At 52.2% G+C, this 23,056-nt stretch overlaps 2 protein-coding genes across 3 annotated transcripts in view; one reads left to right on the top strand and one right to left on the bottom strand.

Annotated features, from left to right (window-relative positions):
• The window catches only part of PALM (paralemmin), a 49,764-nt gene extending 46,259 nt beyond the window's left edge, over nucleotides 1–3,505 (bottom strand). For both annotated transcript variants that reach the window (XM_077331803.1, XM_077331804.1), the window contains exon 1: nucleotides 3,046–3,505. In XM_077331803.1, the coding sequence (XP_077187918.1) occupies nucleotides 3,046–3,050 (5 nt within the window). In that variant the 5' untranslated portion in view covers nucleotides 3,051–3,505. The remainder of the gene's footprint in view (nucleotides 1–3,045) is intronic.
• A 3,515-nt stretch (nucleotides 3,506–7,020) lies between these two features.
• Nucleotides 7,021–21,618, top strand: LOC143834899 (uncharacterized). The gene is made up of 4 exons (XM_077331809.1): nucleotides 7,021–7,582; nucleotides 18,141–18,195; nucleotides 19,253–19,334; nucleotides 20,534–21,618. The coding sequence occupies exons 1-4, from the start codon at nucleotides 7,223–7,225 to the stop codon at nucleotides 20,679–20,681; spliced, it is 645 nt and encodes a 214-aa protein (XP_077187924.1). The 5' UTR covers nucleotides 7,021–7,222; the 3' UTR covers nucleotides 20,682–21,618.
• Nucleotides 21,619–23,056: the final 1,438 nt, after the last annotated feature.

The raw sequence follows: 23,056 nt of genomic DNA, 5'->3' as shown, positions 1-23,056 counted from the left end.
GTTTTGACTACCCCTGGTGCACATGCTCAGAGCCACACGGCAGGTCTCTCTGTATTTTCCAAACAGGAAGGTTCCATTCTCTCTAATCACAAACATTGTGAATTTACCCTGGTGCTTTTTATGGATGCCTTTGTGGGTTGCGAAGGGAACTCACCAGCTGGACCTCTCAGATCCCTAGTCCTAGATTTGTGGCAGCTGCTGGCAGTTAAGAAGGCCACGCTGTACATGCCCAAAGGCACCCACGTCTCTGCACATTGTTGCACTGAACATTGGCTGAGAAAAGCTTAGCCCTGACTCAAGAGGAGTGCTGCAATGGTCCGGTGAGGTTTTCTGCTTACTTTGGAACTCTGGCAGCTCAGGTTCTGCAAAGCTCACCATAATTAATTACCAATTAATTACAAAGGGCCAGGGTTTGGAAGCCATTGTGCTTTGGTCAAACTGCTCAGTTTGTTATGTCTAGTAGTGAAGTTAGCCTGAGACAAAAGGGCTCTGGTTTCATCATCTTCCAGCTCAGGTTTTGCAAAGCTCACCTTCATGTGCAAAGGAGCTGATCTTGGGACCTTTGCATGTGCAGCCCTCCCCAGATTTTTTTTTTGGGGGGGAAACCCCACCCTAGGAAAAGCAGGTGCACCTCTCTGCATCTTGGGCATCTGGATTCCAGACAGCCCGTTCCTCCAGAAGAGGGGTGCTGCTTTCCGGAGAAAAGGGTGGGGGGGGGGGAGTGCATCAAAGAAGCAGATGTCTGTGATCTTCGCCAGAGGAGAAGCTGCTTGTTGTAGGTCCACTGCCAGGAAAGGGCCCCAGAATGGAAACCTCAAAAGGCAGGCTGGCCTCTGGAGGGCGGAGGGATGCCAACCTCCAGGTGGGACCTGGAAATTCTGTGTAATTACAGCTCCACTCCAGACTACAGAGTCAGGGAGGAAATGGATGCTTTGGAGCAGGGGTAGTCAAACTGCGGCCCTCCAGATGTCCATGGACTACAATTCCCATGAGCCCCTGCCAGTGCTGGCCACCCTAGGCGGGACCCTCTCCAGCAGTTTTTGACAGCTGCTGGATTTTCCTGCCATGGAATCGATCTCCATTTGCCAGGTGGCATCTCCAGCAAGGTGAACTCTGAATGTCTCCATAGAGAGGGAGGACGTATCCCTGCTGGTAATTTTTTTGGCCCTTCCTTTCTAATGCAGACGGCATGCTCCTCGGGGCAGGGACCTGCCCCTTCCCCAGAGGCCAATCTGCAAAGCTCCACCCGCAGTCCTGACCCAGATTTGAGTCCAGCAGCAGGTTAAGAGCAACGCATTTCCAGGGTTCCTTCATCACCGCTTTGACTCTTGAAAGCGTATATCCTGGAAATGTTGTCGGTCTTCCAGGGAATGCTGGATTCGAATCTTGCTCATCTATTGCAGACCGACAACACTGGGCTCCTGAAACCACTTCCAGTGCAGCAAGAGAAAATCTCTAGACCCCAGACCAACTGGCAGAGCTACACGAAAGTAATCTTTGAACCATGTTTACCGCAGGTGTCCTGGGGAGGCCAGGGAAGGAACGCTGACTTTGCCAGGGGAAACGATGGCATTGCCCCACAAATCAAGCCAAATCACCCAAGATTTGAACCCCAAACTCAATTTGGGCCAAAGTTGGTGACACTTCGGTAGCTACAGATCCATTTCAGTGGATGGGCAAACTTCCTGAACCCACAGCAGCTATAATTTGGGAGGGAGCCAAAGGACCAACCGCACAGAGGATGTGGGAACGGGATGAGAAAGAGCGCACGAAATGCATGCTCAGTTGCATTCTTTTGCATGTATCCCTGCCCCTTCTGTCTCATGACGCTTCCTGAACTTTTTCAAACATGTTGTCACCCGCTGTGAGCCTTAGGGGGGCGGCGGGCTAGAAATCCAATAATATAATAATAATAATTTTAAAAACCTGTCCTTCAGCTCTTGTCACGAGGGAGCTGGAGCAATCCACCAACATGCAGAGGACGCAAGGCTCGAACCTAGACCCATGCCCGACTCTGCCCCACGGCCACCGGACACACGCATTGATGCAAAATCCTTTTTTGCATTTACTAGAGCGGAGGCAATTCCAACCACCAGCCAAACACAATCGAACCAGCGCGGCTGGCTGGGGGTGAGAAGTGGTCACGGAATGCCCATCAATATTCCGCTGGCTGAGAAGGCCGGGTCAGGCAGGGAACGGGGGGCCAGGGGGGGCCCATATCACCACCGCAGCCGCTGGAAAGAGAAATCCTGGCCAAAATCAAATCCCGCTTGGCTGGCACGTCCCGGCAGCCCTCCTGGGACACCCTCCCGGCGCCAGCAATTCCTAGCGGAGGCCGCTGAAAAAAACACAGCAGGGCGGGGGGCTCGGTAGCCCAGGATCCAGCCCTGCAATAGCATCCCCCCCCCTGCCCCGCTCCAGGAGGCCCTTTGCTTTCTGCAAATCCTCCGGGCAAGACTTTACCTTGGAAGGAGGAAGACTGGTGGTCTTCCAACCTGGTGCACAAGGGAAAGACCCTGACGGAACAGCCCCATGTCAGACCCACCCAGCAGGGATCTGGGGGTGCCGGGGGTGGGTGGCTGTCCAATTGTGCACGGGAAGGGCAACGCTGCCCGACGACCCCAGAGACCCTGCCCTCCTTGCACGGGCGCCCATCCCATGCCAGGCCAGGCCATCTGCTCCTTCCCATCCAGGCGGTCCCAAGACATTTCGCCTGGCACCCCAAGGCTTGCAGGTCCAGCGCGCTCGGCCAGGCCGGAGGCTCCCCTCGGGCGGGGGAGGACCCTAAGCGGGACCCCCCAGGCATCCTCGCCGAGATCCAAGCCCCCTCCATCCTCCCCCACCCTGGCCCAGGCGGAGGCGTCTCGGGCGGCCTGGCTGTCTGCGCGGGGGCCGCGGGAGAAGGGCTGCGCCGGGCAGGGGCTGCGCCAACAGGTCCGCGAACGGCTGGGGGGCCTCTCGGGCAGGGTCAGCTTTGCCCACCACACTGGCCGCGCCAGGTTCGAGCCCGGGGAGGGGCACGGGGGGGGGGGGAGCCACACTCACTCCATCTTGCAGGCTCCGCGGGGCTCGCCCTTCGGCCGGCGGGCGGGCCAAGGCGCTGGGCTGCTGCTGCTGCCGCTGCCGCTGCGTCCTCCTCCCTCCTCCTCCTCCTCCTGCCGCTGCTGCTGCTGCTGCTGCTGCTTCTGCGGGGCTTCAAGCGCGGGGCTTGGCAGCGGGCGGAGGTGGCGGCAGCGGCCGCCTCCACATCCCTTCCGTCGCTCGGCGGCTCCCCCGACCCAGCCCAGCCCAGCCCAGCCCAGCCCTGCCCAACGCGGCCCCCCCGGCCCGGCCGCGGGGATGGACGGCGCAGGCTGGGGCGAGCGCGCCGGGGTTGGGGCGTTCGGGTCCCGGCGGCGCCTGCTGTTTCCAGCGCCGCCGCAGCGCCTCCTGCCGGCCGCCAGACGCCTAGCGCCCGCCCGGGCTCGCCCACCCCGAAGGCGCCGACAGCTGCGGCAGCGCCCGCTCGTTCGCTCGCCCGGCCGGCTGGGAGGGAGGGAGGGAGGGAGGGAGGCGGCCGGCGCGCGTGACTCCCACCTGCGACGCGCGCTCCCGTGCGCCTGGCGAGTTTGGGCGCTGCCAAGGAGACACCCCCCCCCCCGGGAGGAAAAGTCGGGCATCCAGAGACAGGGAGCGGGGAGGGGGCAGCCGGGGGGGGGGGGCTCTCTGCACCTTGGCCCTCCAGAAGAACTGCTTGGCCAGGGTGGGAGGCAGGAGGCTGGACTAGGTGGACCCTCACTGGTCTGGTCCAGCAGGGCTCTTCTGATCTGAGAAGGCCTCAGCCTCCCTATGCCATCTTGCTGCCCCCTCCCACCCAGAAAAGCTGGGGAGCCCTTGTTGAGGCAGGATGCTGAACTAGGTGGACCCTCCCTGGTCTGGTCCAGCAGGGCTCTTCTGAGGTCCTTATCAGGAGAAGGCCTTTCTGCCCCATTGCTGGCCCTCCAGAGGAACCTGCAGGCCCCTGTGTGAGACGGTAGGCAGGACTAGATGGACGCTCATTGGTCTGATCCAGCAGGGCCCTTCTGATGTTCTTAGGAAGGCCTGTTGTTGGCCCTCCAGAGGAACTGGCTGGCCCCTGTGTGAGATGGGAGGCTGGACTAGATAAACCCCTGGTCTGATCCAGCAGGGCTCTTCTTACATTCTTATCAGGGAAGGCCTTGGCCTCTACGCCGTCTTGTTGACCCTCCAGAGGGACTGCCTGGCCACTGTGTGAGGCAGGATGCTGGACTCGAAAGACCACTGATCTGATCCAGCTGGGCTTTTCTTTGGTTCTATGCCCTGTCGCTGGTCCTCCAGGCTCTTCTTATATTGCTAAGTCTCACCACCAGCCAAACTCCTTTTTGGGGTTCCTGAGACTTCCAAGAGAGACCAAATTTTCAGCAGCTCTTAGGGTCAACATAGGCCCGAAGAACCTGGGATCAAATTTCGACTCTCTTGTGAAGCCTGTTCTCTTTTTCCTCTCCACCTTACAGGTGGTTGATGGGAGCGGCACTTTTCATGTGCTGCCACAACTCAAGGATGAGACAGGGATCCCCACCCACCCCTGCCATCCGTTGACTTATGGTGACCCCTATTAGGCTTTTCAAGGCAAGAGATGTTTAGAGGTGATCTGCTATTCCCTGCCTCTGTGTCACAGTCCCGGATTCCATATGTTTGAATATGCAAGATCCGTAGTGTGCATGATTCAAAAGCATATGAAGAATATTTATTACTACTTAAATATCCTACAGGGGGCATTGGAGGAGATATGTGTTTTTAGCATAGTCAGAATAGGAACTTTTTTTTAGTACTCTGCAAAGGCTTCCTGCTCCTTTGAGCACACTTCCTCCCTGCTTGCCTCCAAAACAGAAAGAATACACATAGCCGCTAACATCAGCTTTTCCTCAGTTTGGCGAATCTCCTGGGGTGAGCGGCAGTATTCCTTCGACTGTCAGGTGGGGGAGGGGTGTGAGGAAGGGGTGTTGTCGGCAGGCCGTGCTGGTGGGCATGCCCAGCAACTAGGATTGCCAACCTCCAAGTGGGGCCTGGAGTTCTCCTGGAGTGACCGCTAATCTCCAGACTTCAGAGCCTTGGAGAAAATGACAGTGAAAGGGCGCTCTGTGCAGGGGTGTCAAACGGGGCTCTCCGGATGTCCATGGACTACAATTCCCATGAGGTCCTGCTGCTGAGCTCCTCCCACTCCACAGGTTCTGCCCTCCCCTGGCTGTGCTCCCAAATCGCCAGGAAAGTTGGCAGCCCTATCACGAGGTCATTTTTATAAAGCGATCAGCAGTAAAATGAGAAGTTGCTTTTATAAGGGCACAGCATTGTAGCCTATACGGCATGGTTTCTTGTATTTTAATCCCCTTGCCTTCTACCTTTGAAGCCCACTTTCTGCATTATGGGATATGAGGCCTCAGCGGTTTTCTGTTTGCATTTGAGGAGGGGGGGTTCCCCCGTTCTAGAATCCTAACCCTACTGTAGCCTTCAGTTGAACATCTCAGCACTGTCTTGTAATATCTCAGAAGCTAAGGAGAGTTCGCCTTGGTCAGTAGAAGAGAAGAGCTGGTGGGCCTTGTACCTGGTTTTTCACTACCCAAAGGAGACGCAAAGCACTTACCATCACCTATCCCCCCTCTCCTTACAACAGACATCCTGTGCGATTGGTGGGGCCGAGAAAGCTCTGACAGAACGGCACTGTGAGAACAGCTCTAACAGCACTGTGACTAGCCCAGCCTGCTGCACATGGAGGAGGAGTGAGGAGTCAAACCCAGCTCTCCAGATTACAGGTTGCCGCTCTTAACCACAACACCACGCTCGCTCTCAAGTGCTTAGCTGGGAGACCACTGAGGAAGTCCTGGGATGCTACAGAGGCAGAGACTAGCAAACTACTGTGTCTGCCCTTATTTGGATGGCCCAGCCAAGCTTCATCAGATGTCAGAAGCAAAGTGCAATTCAGCTGGGGCTGCCAGCTCTGGGTGAGGAAAAGCCTGGAGACTTTGGGGGTGGAGCCGGGAATGGGTGGGATTTGCTGTGGGCTATAATGCTCTGGGGTCCCCCCTCCAAAGCAGCTGTTTTCTCCAGTGGAACTGATCTCTTTAGTCTGGAGATGAGCTACAATTCCAGGGGATTCCCTAGGTCCCACCTGGAGGCTGGCCTCCCTAGGTTCAGCCCCAGTTAGTACTTGGATGGGGGACCCATCCAAGAAGTCCCAGGTGGCTACACAGAGGCCAGTTTGGTGCAGTGGTTAGGAGTGCAGACTTCTAATCTGGCGAGCCGGGTTTGATCCTGCACCCTTCCACATGCAGCCAGCTGGGTGACCTTGGGCTTGCCACGGCACTGATAAAGCTGTTCAGACCGAGCAGTGATATCAGGGCTCTCTCAGCCTCACCCACCCCACAGGGTGTCTGTTGTGGGGAGAGGAAAGGGAAGGTGACTGTAAGCCGCTTTGAGACTCCTTCGGGTAGGGAAAAGCGGCATATAAGAACCAACTCTTCTTCTTCAGTAATATCAGGGCTCTCTCAGCCTCACCCACCCCACAGGGTGTCTGTTGTGGGGAGAGGAAAGGGAAGGTGACTGTAAGCCGCTTTGAGCCTCCTTCGGGTAGGGAAAAGCGGCATATAAGAACCAACTCTTCTTCTTCTTCTTCTTCTTCTTCTTCTTCTTCTTCTTCTTCTTCTTCTTCTTCTTCTTCTTCTTCTTCTTAGCATCTCTGGCCTGGAAGGGCTGGGGGGGGGCACCACAAACCTGCTGCAACCGGCTACCGATCCTACCGCCTTTCCACTGATGGGTTTTGCTTCCCGGTGGAATCGTCTTTTCTATTTCGCAGCCTGCTTGGAATCCCTGCAAGGAAACCAGGTTGAGCCCAGAAGGAAGCAAGCCAGCAGGCCCTGTGGTGCTGTTCCTCTCGCATTTTAAGCCCCGGGGGGCGGGGGGGTTCAGTGGTGGACTAGAGCCAGGCAGATTGGAGGGATTTCAGTTTCGTTTCTCTGTTTGCCTTTGGAGAAGGTTTGCTGAAGTGTTTCCTGTCGCTGGGCCAACATTGCTCCTCCAACCTTTTCTCAAAACACCACCGGATTTCCTGGCAATGCTGCTAGTGGGGCAGAGGAGGAGGCCGTCCCACAAACACCACTCTGGACTGTAGAGGGACAGGACAAGCTCTCCCCACAGCCTCGGCAGACACCTCTGTGGCGAGACTGGACAGATGGGTCAAAAAGCAGGCTATCAACCTTGCCCCGTCTCTCCCAAGAGATTACAGATGAGGAATCTTGTTCCTGGCCTTCTGGTGGCCCTCCTCGTCCTGCTGGTCCTCTTCGCCGTGTTCTTGGGGCTCTACGTGAGGCAAGCGTCTTCGGAACCTGCCAAGCAGCTGCAGGAATGCCGGTCGCAGATGCAGAACCAGTCTACCCAAATGCGTGCCCAGATCGCGTCCCTCGCGCAGCACATGGAGGAGGCCCAGAAGGCAGCTCAGGAAAAAGCGGGGAACTGGACCCACAAAGCGGAGGCCATGAACAAGACGCTGGCAGAGACCCAGAAGAATTGGCGCTCTTGCCAGGAGCAGCTGGTACAGTATTCGAATTCTCTCATCGGGGGAGGGCAAGGGGGGGGGCAGGTGCCCTCTGGCAACTGGGACATAGAGTAGGGATGACAGCAAGGGTTGTCTGGGTTGCCAACTTCAGCTGGGGAAATTCCTGGAGATTTGGGGGTGGGACTTGGGGCAAATACTTGCTGGGGTAAAATGCCGCTGTCCCTCTAGAGAGCCAGTTTGGTGTAGTGGTTAGAGCACAGACCTCTGATCTGGTGAGCCGGGTTCGATTCTTCACTCTACAGGGCTATAGCCTGAAACAATTTCTAGCAGTTCAGTTGGCACGCTAGGAAAGAAGGAGAGGAAGAGTTGATTTTATACCCCACTCTTCACCACTCGCAAAGTGGCTTCCAGTTGCCTTCCCTTCCTCTCCCCACAACAGACACCCTGAGAGAGCTCTGAGAGAACGGGGACTGCCCCAAGGTCATCTAGCTGCCATGGGGAGGGAGAGCAGGGCATCAAGCCAATAGAGTGCCAAGTTGAAATTGGAGGGACTTCCTCACCCTTATGTTTTCTATATATAGATTTTAAAAATATGGTTGTGTCTAGATATGTTGTTGTTGTTGTTGTTGTTGTTGTTGTTGTTGTTGTTGTTGTTGTTGTTGTTGTTAGTTGCAAAGTCATGTCCGACCCATCGCGACCCCATGGACAATGATCCTCCAGGCCTTCCTGTCCTCTCCCATTCCCCGGAGTCCATCTAAGTTTGCACCGACTGCTTCAGTGACTCCATCCAGCCACCTCATTCTCTGTCGTCCCCTTCTTCTTTTGCCCTCGATCGCTCCCAGCATTAGGCTCTTCTCCAGGGAGTCCTTCCTTCCCATGAGGTGGCCAAAGTATTTGAGTTTCATCTTCAGGATCTGGCCTTCTAAAGAGCAGTCAGGGCTGATCTCCTCTAGGACTGACCGGTTTGTTCACCTTGCAGTCCAGTGTCTAGATCTAGAAGGCTGGGATCCTCTACATCAGTGGTCCCCAACCTTTCTGAGGTTGGGGACCGGCAGGGCATTGGGGCGCGGCCTGCGGCCCGCACCCGCGTGGGCCACGCCCACGCATCGGCCGCGCCCGCGCATTGGGCCGCGCCCGCGAGCCGCGCCCACGCATCGGGCCGTGCCCCGTGAGCCGCGCCCGCACGTCGGCCGCGCCCGCACGGGCGCGGCCCGGCCCTGATTCCCTCTCCCCGCCCTGCTGCCGTCCTGGGAAGTTTTTTACTGCGGGGGGGGGCGGGGAGAGGGAGCCGCGGCCCGGCGCCATGGCCTTTGCGGCCCGGCACCGGGCTGCGGCCCGCAGGTTGGGGACCACTGCTCTACATTTTTGAGCTAGTGGGTACCTTTGGAAATCCAAGGCAGGGCAGAAGGCACAACCACAACATGGCTGCTGGAGGAAGCAAAGCCAGCCTCACAATGTCAGAGAGTTTTAATGGGATTTTATGTCAGGGGTTTTAATAGGATTTTTTAGATTATATCTGACATTCGTAACCTGCCACGAGCCTTTGGGAAGTGGTGGGAAATAAATTAATAAGAGTGAGGTAATGCTTAGGCACAAGCTCTGCTTCACAGGATGCTCTTTAAAATATTTCCTTTCGTGCACTCAAGTATTCGCTAAGAAAGACACGCCCGGCAGGACCTGTTAGATCTCCCGTGGCCAATCCAAATCTCCAGTTGTTCTGCCTGGCCCCTCGGGCTTCCAAAAAACACTTCGTAGGTACCAGGAAACGCCTTCGTGGACACCCTGGGGCCCATGGGTGCCGCCTTGGGGGATCCCCGCTGTAGGCGCTTCCAGAACACAGATGTGCCTACCAAAGCAGCAGTGAAAAGCAGCAAATGACAAAATCTAAAGAAATGTGGGGAGGGGACACAAATAGCGGCCCTCAGTGTACTTTCCGGAGAGAACACACTTCATTCCGTGCCTCCTAGCCTCTGCTCACCTGTCAGGTTGCAGGGTGCCCCATGGGGCTGGTCACCCCTTGGAGTGTGTCCCTAGCACTGTAAGGCAGGGGTAGTCAACCTGTGGTCCTCCAGATGTCCATGGACTACAATATTTGTAGTCCATGGACATCTGGAGTCCATGGACATCTGGAGGACCACAGGTTGACTACCCCTGCTGTAAGGGCTCATGGGAATTGTAGTCCATGGACATCTGGAGGACCACAGGTTGACTACCCCTGCTGTAAGGGCTCATGGGAATTGTAGTCCATGGACATCTGGAGGACCACAGGTTGACTACCCCTGCTGTAAGGGCTCATGGGAATTGTAGTCCATGGACCTCTGGAGGACCACAGGTTGACTACCCCTGCTGTAAGGGCTCATGGGAATTGTAGTCCATGGACAACTGGAGGACCACAGGTTGACTACCCCTGCTGTAAGGGCTCATGGGAATTGTAGTCCATGGACATCTGGAGGACCACAGGTTGACTACCCCTGCTGTAAGGGCTCATGGGAATTGTAGTCCATGGACATCTGGAGGACCACAGGTTGACTACCCCTGCTGTAAGGGCTCATGGGAATTGTAGTCCATGGACATCTGGAGGACCACAGGTTGACCACCCCTGCTGTAAGGGATCTGTAAGGGGTGTTAAGTCACACAAGGATGTTTGCCCAGTTTACTAGGCCCTCTTCCAATTTCACCCTGACCAGGTTAAAGTCTAGGAAACTTATAATAATTAGCCATGACGGATAAGTGGGGCCCATTCGATCTTAGATCTGAAACATACACCGTGAGATTACTGAAGAAGAAGAGTTGGTTCTTAGATGCCACTTTTCTGCAACCCGAAGGAGTCTCAAAGCGGCTTCCATTCACTTTTCCTTTCTTCTCTCTACAACAGACACCCTGTGAGGGAGGTGGGGCTGAGAGAGCCCTGATATAACTGAAGAGATGGCTCTTATGTGCTGCTTTTCTCTACCAGGAGTCTCAAAGCGACTTACAGTCGCCTTCCCTTTCCTCTCCCCACAACAGACACCCTGTGAGGGAGGGGAGGCTGAGAGAGCCCTGAGATTACTGAAGAAGAGTTGGTTCTTATATTCCACTTTTCTCTACCCGAACAAGTCTCCAAGCGGCTTACAGTCATCTTCCCTTCCTCTCCTCACAGTGGTCACCCTGCGGAGAGAGCTCTGACAAAACTGCTTTGAAAGAACAGCTCTGACAGGACAGTGACTAGCCCGAGGTCACCCAGCTGGCTGCATGTGGAGGAGGAGCGGGGAATCAAACCCGGTTCTCTAGATTAGAAGAAGAAGAAGAGTTGGTTTTATATGCCGCTTTTCCCTACCCGAAGGAGGCTCAAAGCGGCTTACCTTCACCTTCCCTTTCCTCTCCCCACAACAGACACCCTGTGAGGGAAGTGAGGCTGAAAGAGCCCTGAGATTCCTGCTCGGTCAGAACAGCTTTATCAGTGCCGTGGAGAGCCCAAGGTCACCCAGCTGGCTGCATGTGGGGGAGTGCGGAATCGAACCTGGCATGCCAGATTAGAAGTGCACACTCCTAACCACTACAGCAAACTGGCTCTCACCAACTATGAGCTATTGGTAATGGGTGAAGAGAATGTCACCAGGAAGGGCCAAATGGAGCTAAGATTGGATTAAGGCAATTGGTAAAACCTGTGAGTATTATTTGTATTAGCTAATGTCTATACCACCACTCCCCCTATGGGCTTGGGGCTATTCACAGCAATAAAACCACAGTAAAAATACAATAGTAACATTGCAATAAAACACTGTGCTAAAGCCCAGTTACAAAACCCATCCCTGCCCCCCCCCCTCGCCCTCTTAACACTCTCTGCCGGCTGCAGGTCAGGACATTGCATCATAAATGTTTACAACAAGAGAAAAAAAGAATCTGTTCAATGGCTTCATCAAATAATATTCAAATTATAATTTATTTTGGACCATCTCTGTAAGTCTTGTAATTATTTTTGGACAGACATTTCAAGTCTTTATCTTCTATATAGACTCCTAAATACTTTACTTTGGCTGGATTAATCTTGCCTCCCATTTCTTGCTTCATTTCTTACACTTTCTTTCATTTCTTGTTCAGAGGCAGCTACCAAGAAAATGTTAGTTTTAGACTTAACAATTTTATATCCAGAAACTCTTAATGCACATTCTCTCAACCATGGTTTTGTGATACCCTGTGGTTTCATGATGTCTCAAGAAGGGTTTTGCTGATTGGGGGAGAGTTATATATATATATATATATAATAAAGGTAAAGATATCCCCTGTGCAAGCACCAGGTCATGCCTGACCCTTGGGGTGACGCCCTCTAGCGTTTTCATGGCAGACTCAATACGGAGTGGTTTGTCAGTGCCTTCCCCAGTCATTACCGTTTACCCCCCATCAAGCAAGCTGGGTACTCATTTTACCAACCTCGGAAGGATGGAAGGCTGAGTCAACCATGAGCCGGCTGCTGGGATCGAACTCCCTGCCTTTCAGACTGCATGTCTGCTGCCTTACCACTCTATACTAGAAATTAAGCCCGCTGTAGAAGAAATACAGCGGGCGCTAGCAGATGGGGAGGCAGACTGTAGGAAAGGAAGGAAGAAGAGGAAAGGAGGTGTATGGGAGGGTGAGAGAAGGGCAAGGGGTGGTTGAAGGAATGGGTAGAAGGGAGAAAGAAAGGAAGTAAAGGAGAGAGACAGGAAGCAAGTGAGAGGGAGAGACAGAGAGACAGGAAGGAGATGGAGAAAGAGAGGAAGTCAGGAAGTAAGAAGGCAGAGAGGCAGGTGAAAGGGGAGGGGGCAGGGGGTGTGTGAAGGTTGGGGGGGAATCGCGGGGGGGGGTGAATCGGGAGGGGGAGGTGGGGAGGAAAGAGGGGGGTAGAGAGGAGTGTGTGTGTGGATGTGGGGGAGAGGAAGTCAGGAAGGAAGAAGGAAGAAAGGAAGGCAGGCAGAGAGGTAGGTGAAAGGGGAGGGGAAGGGGGGGTGTGAAGGTGGGAATTGCGAGGGGGGCGAATCGGGAGGGGGAGGTGGCGAGGGAAGAGGGGGGTAGAGAGGAGTGTGTGCGTGGGTGTGTGGGGTGGGGGAAGGGGTGGGAGAGCACAGTGGGTGGGTGGGTGGGTGGCTGTGTGGGTGGGCGGCGGCCAGGGGGGGTTGGCTGGTGAGGCTGTGTATGTTTGTGTGTGCGTGTCTGTGGGGGTTGTGTGTGTGTGTGCCTGGGTGTGGGGAAGCAGCGGCGGCACGATGGCCATTGGGAGGGGACCCCTAGTGGGAAAGAAGCTCCTTTCGCGAGGGCAAGAGGAAGCCAGCGGGAGTACTCACCGTCGAGGAAGGCTGCTTCTCTTTGTGTCCGGTGAGTTCTCGTCCAGGCAAGGCAAGGCTGGGCCAAGCAGCCAATGGGGAGCCGCGTTTTGTGCAGCTCTCCATTGCCCGCTTGGCCCTGGAGTTTTGCAGCTCCTGATTGGGCCCTCCGAGTTTTTATCCCAGACAGAGCCTGCCCTTTCTCCTCCCCCTTAGGGCTTACTCTTTTATTTATTCCGCTCGACAGGAGCGGTTAAAGATATATACAATGTATCAGGTGATATGGTCATGTCAACCCGCCCCATACCCAATCATGGCCAATGTTGGGCCTGGAACGGGTGAGAAGGGGAGGAGCCTTGCCTTTCCAAATCCTTGCTGGCCATGGCTTGTGGCACACTCATTCACACCCATAATAAAACTTGGCTGGTCTCACAGAGGCCACTGGATAGTCTCTGTGCCAGTTGTGCGGGATGGAGTGGCTTCAGGAGCGAACTCCCACCACACCCGTGGGGATGCCCCTTTCTATGCCAGCACGGTGGGTGCATTGGCATATCTCAGGCCATGGGTGGGTGCCTACTGGGGACGAGTGGCTCTGGTGCTGCCCCGGAGCACTACACCAGTGTAACCCTGGAATACAGTGCAGTGCCTATTTGACTCCCCGAATGTCTCCCCTGCCCTTCAGGACTGCTGTCATGAATGAAATCCCAGGAATGGAACCCACAACAAACATCATCCGAGATTTGACGTGCTGTAAAGTTTTCTGGATCGAGGGTGTCGTTGTGTGACCAGTGTGTGTTTTATTTCAGGGAGGCTGGGTTCTCCTGAGAGGGAATGTGGCTTCTTTTCCACAAGATCTCTCAAGAGCCGTTCTTGGTCATCGGGACAGGGCATGAATGTTTAAAAAATCAGTGCCTACAAATAAATAAACCCAGCAAGGAAAGGAAGCGTTCAGATCTCATCTTTGTCCAGCTGGCTTTCCACTCCTTTCCTAAGCACTTCCTGTTGAGACGTTGGCTGCAGAACTGGATTCCTTTCTATTCATCTCAGGGGGGGGAAAAACCCTTTGTTTGTAACTCCCTTGGGCCTTGACCTATGGGCTGGGTTATCACTTACCGGATAAAGGCCCGATTAGGACCTAAACAGAGTTGACCTGTTGACCTCAACGGACTTAGAGGGGTCTTATTCTGTTTAGGATGGCAACAGCAGTGTCTCTTTAGCAGGTCAACCTTTTCTGAGCTGGTGGCCAGTGCTGAATTTCTCTAGGGTTGAGTGCTTTGCCTTGGTTTGGCCGCCTTGGCAATTACCGAAGACTGAAGTGACACATGGTAGGCCAGCAGGCATCAGTGATCACCACGGTGGCCGAACCAAGCCAAAGCTCTCAACCCTAGTACTCACACACCAAGGTGGGCAGAGTCACAAACTGGTGGTCCAAAATGGCTGCCGTAGGAGGCGGAGCCTGCCACAGGATGTCTGCTGCAGCTTACCTTCAGCCACACATTGAAGGCGATTAGAGTTGCTGGCTCTCGAGTTGGGAAATACCTGGAGACTTTGGGGGTGGACCCGGGAGTGGGTGGGATTTGAGGCGAGGAGGGGCTTCAGTGGAATCTCATGCAACAATACAATGCAAAACCTTTAATGGCATTCACAATATAAAACAATATACAATCGGTTCTGTAATAAAAGTCTAAAAAACTGTGAGGTTACAAAAGGCAAGGGAGCAGCAAATACAAAAAGATGAAGCCAGTGACGTTTACTTCTTTACCCTGTGGGTCATTACTATAGATAAAAACTTGGCTACCCGTTCAGTGGTCTCCGAGCAATTATCAATAAGCAGCCATTCAAGAGCCCTGCCATCTGAGGCATTAGGGAAGGGGAGAAGTGGGGAGATCAAGTCAGAACGTTTGTTGTTATACAACTCACATCGCAGAATGATATGGCAAACTGAGTCTGGTTCTGTATGGCAATACCTGCAGATTCTTTCATTGCGGGGAATTCTCCTATACCTGCCTTCAACCATTGCAGAAGGAAATACGTTTAGTCTGGCTAGCATAAACGCTCTGCGGTTTGAAGGTATTATAAGGTTGGAAAAATAGTGTGCCATAGTGTTTGGGGTATAGGACAGACCAAAAGCTTGTGGGGAGCACGGTCCCCCTGCACCAGCATAAATTATTTGGAGATCAATATCCTGGATTCTTCTCTGGATAGTTTGAAAAATATGATCCTCTCCAGAGTTAGCTAAAGAATCAAGGTCAATGCCTATGGATTTAATTTTAGAGGCAATGGCCTGGGACCATTTCAAAGTATAATGGTCAGATGGAAGAAATGCAAGGAGACTATTTGGCGGACTAAAGAAAAGATTCCAAAGGATCTAATGCTATAGAGTCCCCCCTCCAAAGCAGCCATTTTCTCCAGGGGAACTGATCTCTTTTGTCTGGAGATGAGCTAGGCTGACCAGACGTGCCCTTTTGAACGGGACAGTACTCTTTACCCCACATTTCGTGGTCAATCCCTCATTTTATTAAAAATGTCAGTTATGTCCTCTTTTAATACAAGATATATACTTGATCTAGTGCAGTCTTTTCCAATTTGTTGACCCTGGAGGAGCTCCTGAAATAATTTTTCAGGCTTTGAGGAGCCCTGGAAGTGATGTCAGCTGGCCACGCCCATGCCACATCCCCGGAAGTGACATCACTACCCACACCCTTAGCCCTCCTCTTGCTCCCTCCCCCCGCCTTTGATTGCGCTATGGTAGCTTTGCCTCATGTAGGCTAGAAAGAAGAGTAGGCGCTGAGAACACAACCTGGACCCCCCACACACAATACCATGCCACTTCAGAGCTCCCACGGACCCCCTTCAAGAACTCCCACAGACCTCTGGTTAAGAATCCCTCCTCTAGTGTTAGTTCTTGATTTGTTTTGCTTGCATGCTAATGCAGCCCGTGTCATTTTCATTCATGTTTGATTTCTATTGAACAATTAAAATTTAGGCTGAGGGAGCAAAACGTCATGGAGCATGGGTAGTTGATAGACTTGTAGCTGCATGAAACTCTCCCCCCCCCTGCAAAAAGTTCTTCTGGCCTGCAGAGAGAGAGACACAGAGAGAAGACAAGAACTGTTAAATCCATGCATTCAGGGGAAGACACTGATTTGAGCTATTAGGACCCCAGCAGGGCACAAGAAGAAATCAGAACTGAACCAAGAATCCCACAACCAACCTCAACTTCTAAACATAAGCTCCACAATAGATCTTCCCGCCAATGCTTGCTATTGGTCAGTTTCACTTTAAACTGGATCCAGCAGACGGGATCTAGCTGCGCATTGGTCAATTACAGTACAGGCTACTGATCCTGCCTCTGATCTCAAGCGTGGTCCTTGGGAGAACTCCGGACACAATAAGGACTTAAGGCTTGTCAGAGGTCCAGTAACCAGGGAAGAAATTCTATTTTAGCATTTCATTTTCGGGGCTGCTTTAAAAAAGGAGTTTTGTAATTAAAGATAGGGTTACAAATTCTTTCCCCTGGCGGAGTTCTTCTGGCCTGCAGAGAGAGCGAAGGCCAGGACTTAATGTATTTGCAGGCCCAAGAATAATAGTAAGAGCAATATGTTTATAAAAAAATTTGGGGGGGTTAACCCCTATCCTGTTTTTGCCATCCCAATGTCCCCTTTTAGTATGAAGGAAATATGGTCAGTGTTAAATCCACAGGTTAAGGAGGCACAGATACTGTCACCTTTTCCGCACAAGGAATTTGCCCCTGGACAGCCTCAAGTTGCTGGCGAGTTTTAATGCTGCTTCCATATGACATCGTCAGCAGCCCGAGGCTGTCTAGGGGCTGGCACGAGTTACTGCGGGGACTGCAAAGCTACATTCCCAGGTTTTGTGACTGGGCATGAATGGGTCATTCCCATTCATGTTTTCTGGCATTTGGGTTTTAATGGGAAAGTGGGGGGCATGTGATGAAGCAGCCCTTTCCCGATCAGCTAGGCGTCCATGCTCCTTGTTTCTAAGCCTTAATGTCCACACAAAATCACTCATCGGGGTCCAGTTACCATGTCCAGCCTCTCACAACTCTACCTGAACATAAATAGAAATGAAAACACCATTGAATCCCAAAAGGGGGAGGGGGTGCTTTATTGTTGTGGTGTTTCTCCATAGCAATGCTGAAGTGTCAATTTTTTAAAAATGCTCTTGTGTTGTGGCATTACTGCACAGTAATGTAGAATTGCCCTTTAAAAATAATAATAATTTAGGGGCTCGGAGGAAAAGGAAGTTTGAGTCCCTGAAACAACCGCTGTGTTGGGATTGGTGGCTTGCGGTGATTGACAAGCCGAGGAATGGGGGGAGAAGTTCACTTTGTTTTCCCTTGCCACCTCATCAGGAGGCAAAAAGCCACGACATGCTGCTTCCGACCATGTGTTTGCAAGCAGAAGGAGGCTGTGCGACTTTTAATACCTCCATGCGGAAACAATCTGTAAATTCATTTCAGTTCTTTATTGACTCTGCTCTAAGGAGCTGAGCTGCAAACTTAAATGGACTCCGGGGAATGGTAGAGGACAGGAAGGCCTGGAGGATCATTGTCGCGGGGTCGCGATGGGTCGCGATGGGTCGGACATGACTTCGCATATAACAACAACAAGGAGCTGAGCAAGCCCCCCCAAAACTAGTCGACATACATAAAAGAGAAAACAATCGGAAATTCACACCAGTGTGCACTGTTGGTCAGTTTCACTATGAACTGATTGGGTCTGGCAGCGGGGATCCATCCGTGCGTTGGCCAATAGCAACTGGAGAATTACTATCCTGCCTCAGACCTCAAGCTCTGGTCCTCAGCAGGACTACATACATGTCAGCCTAGCTATAATCCCGGGGGATCCTTAGGTCCCTCCCGGGGATTGGCGTCCCTAAAAAGGATCCTTGTACAATGATGGCCAAAATAACATCTAAAGAAAAACTGGCACAGCCAATCAAGTCTCCAGTGGCTGATCTTGCTGGGCACAAGTCCATCCGGCCCCATTTACTTTTTGGAAATGCTTGGTGGTCACCAGGAAAGATGCTAGCAGGTACCATGGCATTTTGGAGAGGCACGTTGGGGACCCCTGATCACCTTACCCATCATGCGTTCCCATGCACGGGGTGGAATTGGGACAAATACACTGCAGTGTTTCTAAACTGGCATTTCCCTTCTTTATCTGCAGAGCAATTGTTGCATTCAGAGTTAAACGATTCGTTAGCTACAAAATTTTCTGTGACGAACCAATTAAAGAGGTCTTCCTGCAGGTCTCTACCCTAACGGCTTCCTTTCCTCCTTCTCTGGCTAGAGCGCCTTGCAGGACAACTACACATCCTTGGAGGCCAAAGACCACTCCCAGAAAGGTAAGAAGGCTCACTCCCAAAACTGTTCAGCCCTGAAAAACTTTCCCTGATTTGAGAGTTCTAACTACTCTACTCTGATTTCTGGTGTGGATCTGACCCATTACGACTCCTGCATGGCTTCCATTTTATAATTCCATGGGCGTTTCCGCACATTAGCTAAAATAGCGTCATGCCCGTGGAATGGCAAAGCACAAAATTATATCGCACCTCCCAGGCCCTCCTCACCTTTTTTCTTGCCTCGCCTTTGTATGCTGTCTTTTCATGCGTCTTACCCTCCTGATCTGCTGCTGGAAAAGGTGGAAAAGAACAACGCGCCTTATATGCATCGCATTCCTGCCTGCCAATCAAACCAGGCAACCAATCCCCTTCCTCCATTTTTTAAAGCAGTTTAAAGGTCCCGCAATGCCTGTTATTTTTTTTTAATTCAAACTTATCCATTGCAATGCCTGTGCATGGAATCATAGATGCATAGTTCTTTTGAACACCACTTTTGAGAGCTATTCTTTGTGCCACAAACAAATATTTATTTGTCTTTATTCATCGCTCAGGACCCCCCTCCCCTGCCTTCTCTCCCCCCACCATGTCTGTCTCTGTTCAAGGTCTTTTATTTCTGACGTCACCTACACGCATGTCCGCCTATTCGTTGCTCCAGGCATGTTGCCATTTTAAAAAAGAAATTCTCATCCCAGGTGTGAGGGCGGGATGATACAGACAACTCGAGTGCATTTGAGCCTTCATACCTTCCTTCTGCTGGTTGCCTGCTGGTTGCTCTCCCTAAGCTAGCGCCTTTTAGGTTGGTGAATCCACTTTATACGATTCCCAAAGAAGGGCTTTAAAATGGAGGGTGTAGCGAGCTGTCAACTGGCCAGACGCTGGATGTGGGCGACGTCATGTGAAGGGGCTGGATTATAACACCTACATTCGATTAACATGACGCTACATTTAACAGGTGCGGAAATCCTCCATATTTTGCTAAGATTGTCAGCTCCCAAGTGAGAAATTTCTGGAGATTTTGAGTCTGAGGACGCAACCTGGACTTTCTTTTTTCTTTTCAAAGAGGCAGTTAAAAACCTGCACCAGCAGCTCAATGAGAAATCCAAGCAGTTGGCTGATGAACAGCGCAGGATCCAAGAAGAACGGTAAGGACAAGAGGACAGAACTGAGCGTGTTCAGTTCAGTTCACTGAAGGACACAAGAATTTCCTTGCTGGATCGGATCCTGGTTTGTGGACAGGCAGAGGATGAAGCCAGTGTGGCACAATGGTGAGACGAGGATCTAGGAGACCAAGATTCAAAGCCCGATTCAGCCAAGGTAGCTCAAGCCAAGGCCACCCAGTCACTCAGTCTAATCTACCTTGCAAGGTTGTTGTGATAATAAAATGGAGGAAGGGGAAACTGTGCTGTATGCTGCTTGAGGTCCCAAATGGGAAGAAGGGCTGTGAGTACATTAAAATAAGGACCACAAAAGCATCCCCCCTGGTCCTTTTTGGGTTCCCCAGTATCTATTGCATTTGGCCTTGGTAGGTTGATTTAACTGGCCTTGCTAATATGAGGCTCAAAAGGTCCATCCCCTCAAACATCCTGTTTCCAGTAGCAGCAGGGCTTGAGAAAGCATCTTGGAATATTCACAATCGGCAGCATGCCTAACCGAGCAGAATATAAAGAGTGTCCTGCAGGGGGCATTGGAGGAGACGTATATTTAGCGTAGAAAGGATAAGAACCTCCTGTTGATTTTCAGATCTCCTCCAGGATCCTGATTAGCTCAACAGACTTTCCACTTTTTGAGCATATTTCCTTCCTGCTTGCTTCCAGAACAGCAGTTGAACAAAAGGAGGACTACATACTACAGCTAGGCAGACAGTTCTTTCTACACATAGTTGTTTCCCTTCTGAATAAAAATTATATTATTCTTTATACATCCTAGCGCTCTGCACTGTCTGCATATTCAGACTGTGCCAGGAAAGCACAGACTCCAGGTCCATGGTATAGCCCCTCCCTAGAAGTGACAGGGTTGCCAGCCTCCAGTTGGGGCCTGTACATCCCCTGGAATTACATAGAACAGATCTCCCTAGAGAAAATGGCTGTCTCAGAGGATGGACCCCATGGCATTATACCCTAGGCGGTTCTCCCTCCCCAAACCCTTCCTCCCCCAGACTCCAACCCCCAAATCTCCAGGAATTTCCCAATTTCTGAAACCCTAGTTATCACCCCTTCCCTCTTTCCCACCGGGACCTGGATGTTGCTGGGGAGAGGGAGGGAGTTGGACTGAGATCCTTGGCTCAGTTGTGCTGAAGGGTTGCTAGTCTTGCTTCTAATGGACTCATTCTCATTTTCCCCAGAATACACCATCGAGCAGAAGTCCAGCGGCTGGAGGAGCAGCTGCAGCAGAAGCAGCAAGCCAAAGCCAGCGCTAGCAGCAGCAGGAACGTTGCTGGTCTCACCCTCATTCTCCTTGAGCTCCATATTGCTGGACTCCTAAGCATGTAGCACCTTGGGACTCTGCTGCCCCCCACCCCAACAGCCACCCAGCATCTTTCCCTGCCCTGCAGTCATGCTGCATCTGTGTAGCCTCTCCGCCTCATCTGCCTGATTCTTTCAGACACAGGTCTCTCCTCCTTGAGTTAGCCCACCATTCTATGGTATTCAGCAGGGGTAGTCAACTGCGTTTGCTGGCAGGGGTTCATGGGAATTGTAGTCCATGGACAGCTGCAGGACCACAGGTTGACTACCCCTGGTATTCAGGATTCTGGCCCCTGCAGGCCCTCATCAGCTGTGCTCTGCTCCTTGTCACTAAGAGACTGGATTTGAGTCTTCCTAGATGGAGACCAGAGCCTCTTGTGGCGCAGAGTGGTAAGGCAGCCGCCTGAAAGCTTTGCCCGTGAGGTTGGGAGTTCGATCCCAGCAGCCGGCTCAAGGTTGACTCAGCCTTCCATCCTTCCGAGGTCGGTAAAATGAGTACCCAGCTTGCTGCTGGGGGGTAAACGGTCATGACTGGGGAAGGCACTGGCAAACCACCCCGTATTGAGTCTGCCATGAAAACGCTAGAGGGCGTCACCCCAAGGGTCAGACATGACTCGGTGCTTGCACAGGGGATACCTTTACCTTTACCTTTAGATGGAGACCAGAAGTTCTACTGCTATTCCTGAGCATCGGCCCAATTTCAGCCTTTGCAGTTTTCCACAAAGGTGACATTTCGCTTTCGGGGTTCAATTGAACTTCCAACTGTGGTGGAAAAGAATGCTGGGGGAAATTTGGGGAAGGGGTCTCCTATTGCTTTGGCAGCTCTGATGCTACCCGAATTGGAGATCTCCTGAATTTAGCAAGATTTGCAACAGGTAGGTCAACTACAGGATCACCACTTATTTATACTGCGTTGTTCCCTTAAGAAAATGTTAAATAAACCAGCCCGGTGTAAACTGGAAAATTGTTTTATTGCGAAGACTTTCAAGGGTAGAACCAACAAGCATGCAGAAGGCACCACAACATACTCACAAGAATGTACCTGAGGCAAGCAGAGCTGAATAGGAATAGCTTTGGGAAAGGGGGGAGCAATAGTTACCGTCACGACGTGAAGAGGAAGTCCCTGGGTTCAGTGAAACTGCCAGCCCTTTGTGTAAAGGAGGGATAAGTCTACATGCAAGTGGGCGGGGTAGGCAGGGTACCTGGACTCCTAAGTACCCAGAGAACACACTCACACAGACTGGTGCCAAGTGCTCTACTTTCATGGGGAAATTGTATCCTTGGGCTACAGCTGACATGCTACCCCCTCAAACGATATACTGATGTGATTTCCTGTGTATGAGAAAGAAACTAGAAGGAGTGTGGAGGGTTGGAGTAAGGACAATACCCAGACAATAAACATGATTCCTAAACTAAAGACGGATTCAAGTGGGTTGCCGTGTTGGTCTGTAGTAGCACAACAAAAACTGAATCCAACAGCACCTTGAGGACCAACAAAGCTTTATTCAAGGCGTGAAGCTCACGACTTGAATGAATCTTGTTGGTCTTAAAGGTGCCATTGGACTCAATTTTTGTTAAACTAAAGGTGTTTTCTTGACAACCTCTAGATTGCTGGAAACTGCTTAGGTGGGGCGGGCTGTTAGTGATTGCTTATTGAGTTCCATGGGTGTGAGGGGAAGGAGACAATGGGAATGGATGAGATTAGTCCCACCATTTCTCCTAGCGGTCATTGTCCCAAAGGTATAACATCCCATTCTGGGTGGGGAGAGAAAGCCAATCTAAGTGTCCTAGAGATGCGACACCTGGCTGGCATCCGTGTCCAACCACAACCTTCTGAATTTTGCCCTGATGAATGACTTCAACCAATCCCATTATCCCTACTTCTTCAAGCATTTCCACAGGATGGCATGGTCTCCTTTATGACTAGAAATTAAGCCCGCTGTAGAAGAAATACAGCGGGTGCTAGAGAATGGGGAGGCAGACTAGGCAAAGAAGGAAGAAAGGCGGTATGGGAGGGAGAAAGAAGGGCAAGGGGTGGTGGAAGGGATGGGTAGAAGGGAGAAAGGAAGGAAGTAAAGGAGAAAGACAGGAAGGAAGTGAGAGGGAGAGACAGAGAGACAGGAAGGAGGTGGAGAAATAGAAGAAGTCAGGAAGTAAGAAGGAAGAAAGGAAGGCAGGCAGAGAGGTAGGTGAAATAGGAGGGGACAGGGTGTGTGTGAAGGGTGGGGGGAATCGGGAGGGGGAGGTGGTGAGGAAGGGGTAGAGAGGAGTGTGTGCGTGGATTTGTGGAGTGGGGGAAGGGGTGGGAGAGTGCGGTGGGTGGGTGGCTGTGTGTGTGTGCGTGACTGTGGGGGCGGGGAAGCGGCGGCGGGGCAATCACAGGGGGGCCGGGCAGGGGGGGT

The sequence above is a fragment of the Paroedura picta genome, chromosome 4 (assembly GCF_049243985.1).
Source record: "Paroedura picta isolate Pp20150507F chromosome 4, Ppicta_v3.0, whole genome shotgun sequence".
NCBI lineage: Eukaryota > Metazoa > Chordata > Lepidosauria > Squamata > Gekkonidae > Paroedura > Paroedura picta.
This window is presented reverse-complemented; position numbering and strand designations above follow the sequence as displayed.

What these genes read in the sequence shown, in the direction of transcription:
- LOC143834899 (XM_077331809.1), top strand. Translation starts at nt 7,223, where the DNA reads ATGGGTCAAAAAGCAGGCTATCAACCTTGCCCCGTCTCTCCCAAGAGA. An exon ending in CAAAGACCACTCCCAGAAAG is followed by an intron (nt 18,196 to 19,252) that starts GTAAGAAGGCTC and finishes TTCTTTTCAAAG; the next exon opens with AGGCAGTTAAAAACCTGCAC. An exon ending in CGCAGGATCCAAGAAGAACG is followed by an intron (nt 19,335 to 20,533) that starts GTAAGGACAAGA and finishes CATTTTCCCCAG; the next exon opens with AATACACCATCGAGCAGAAG.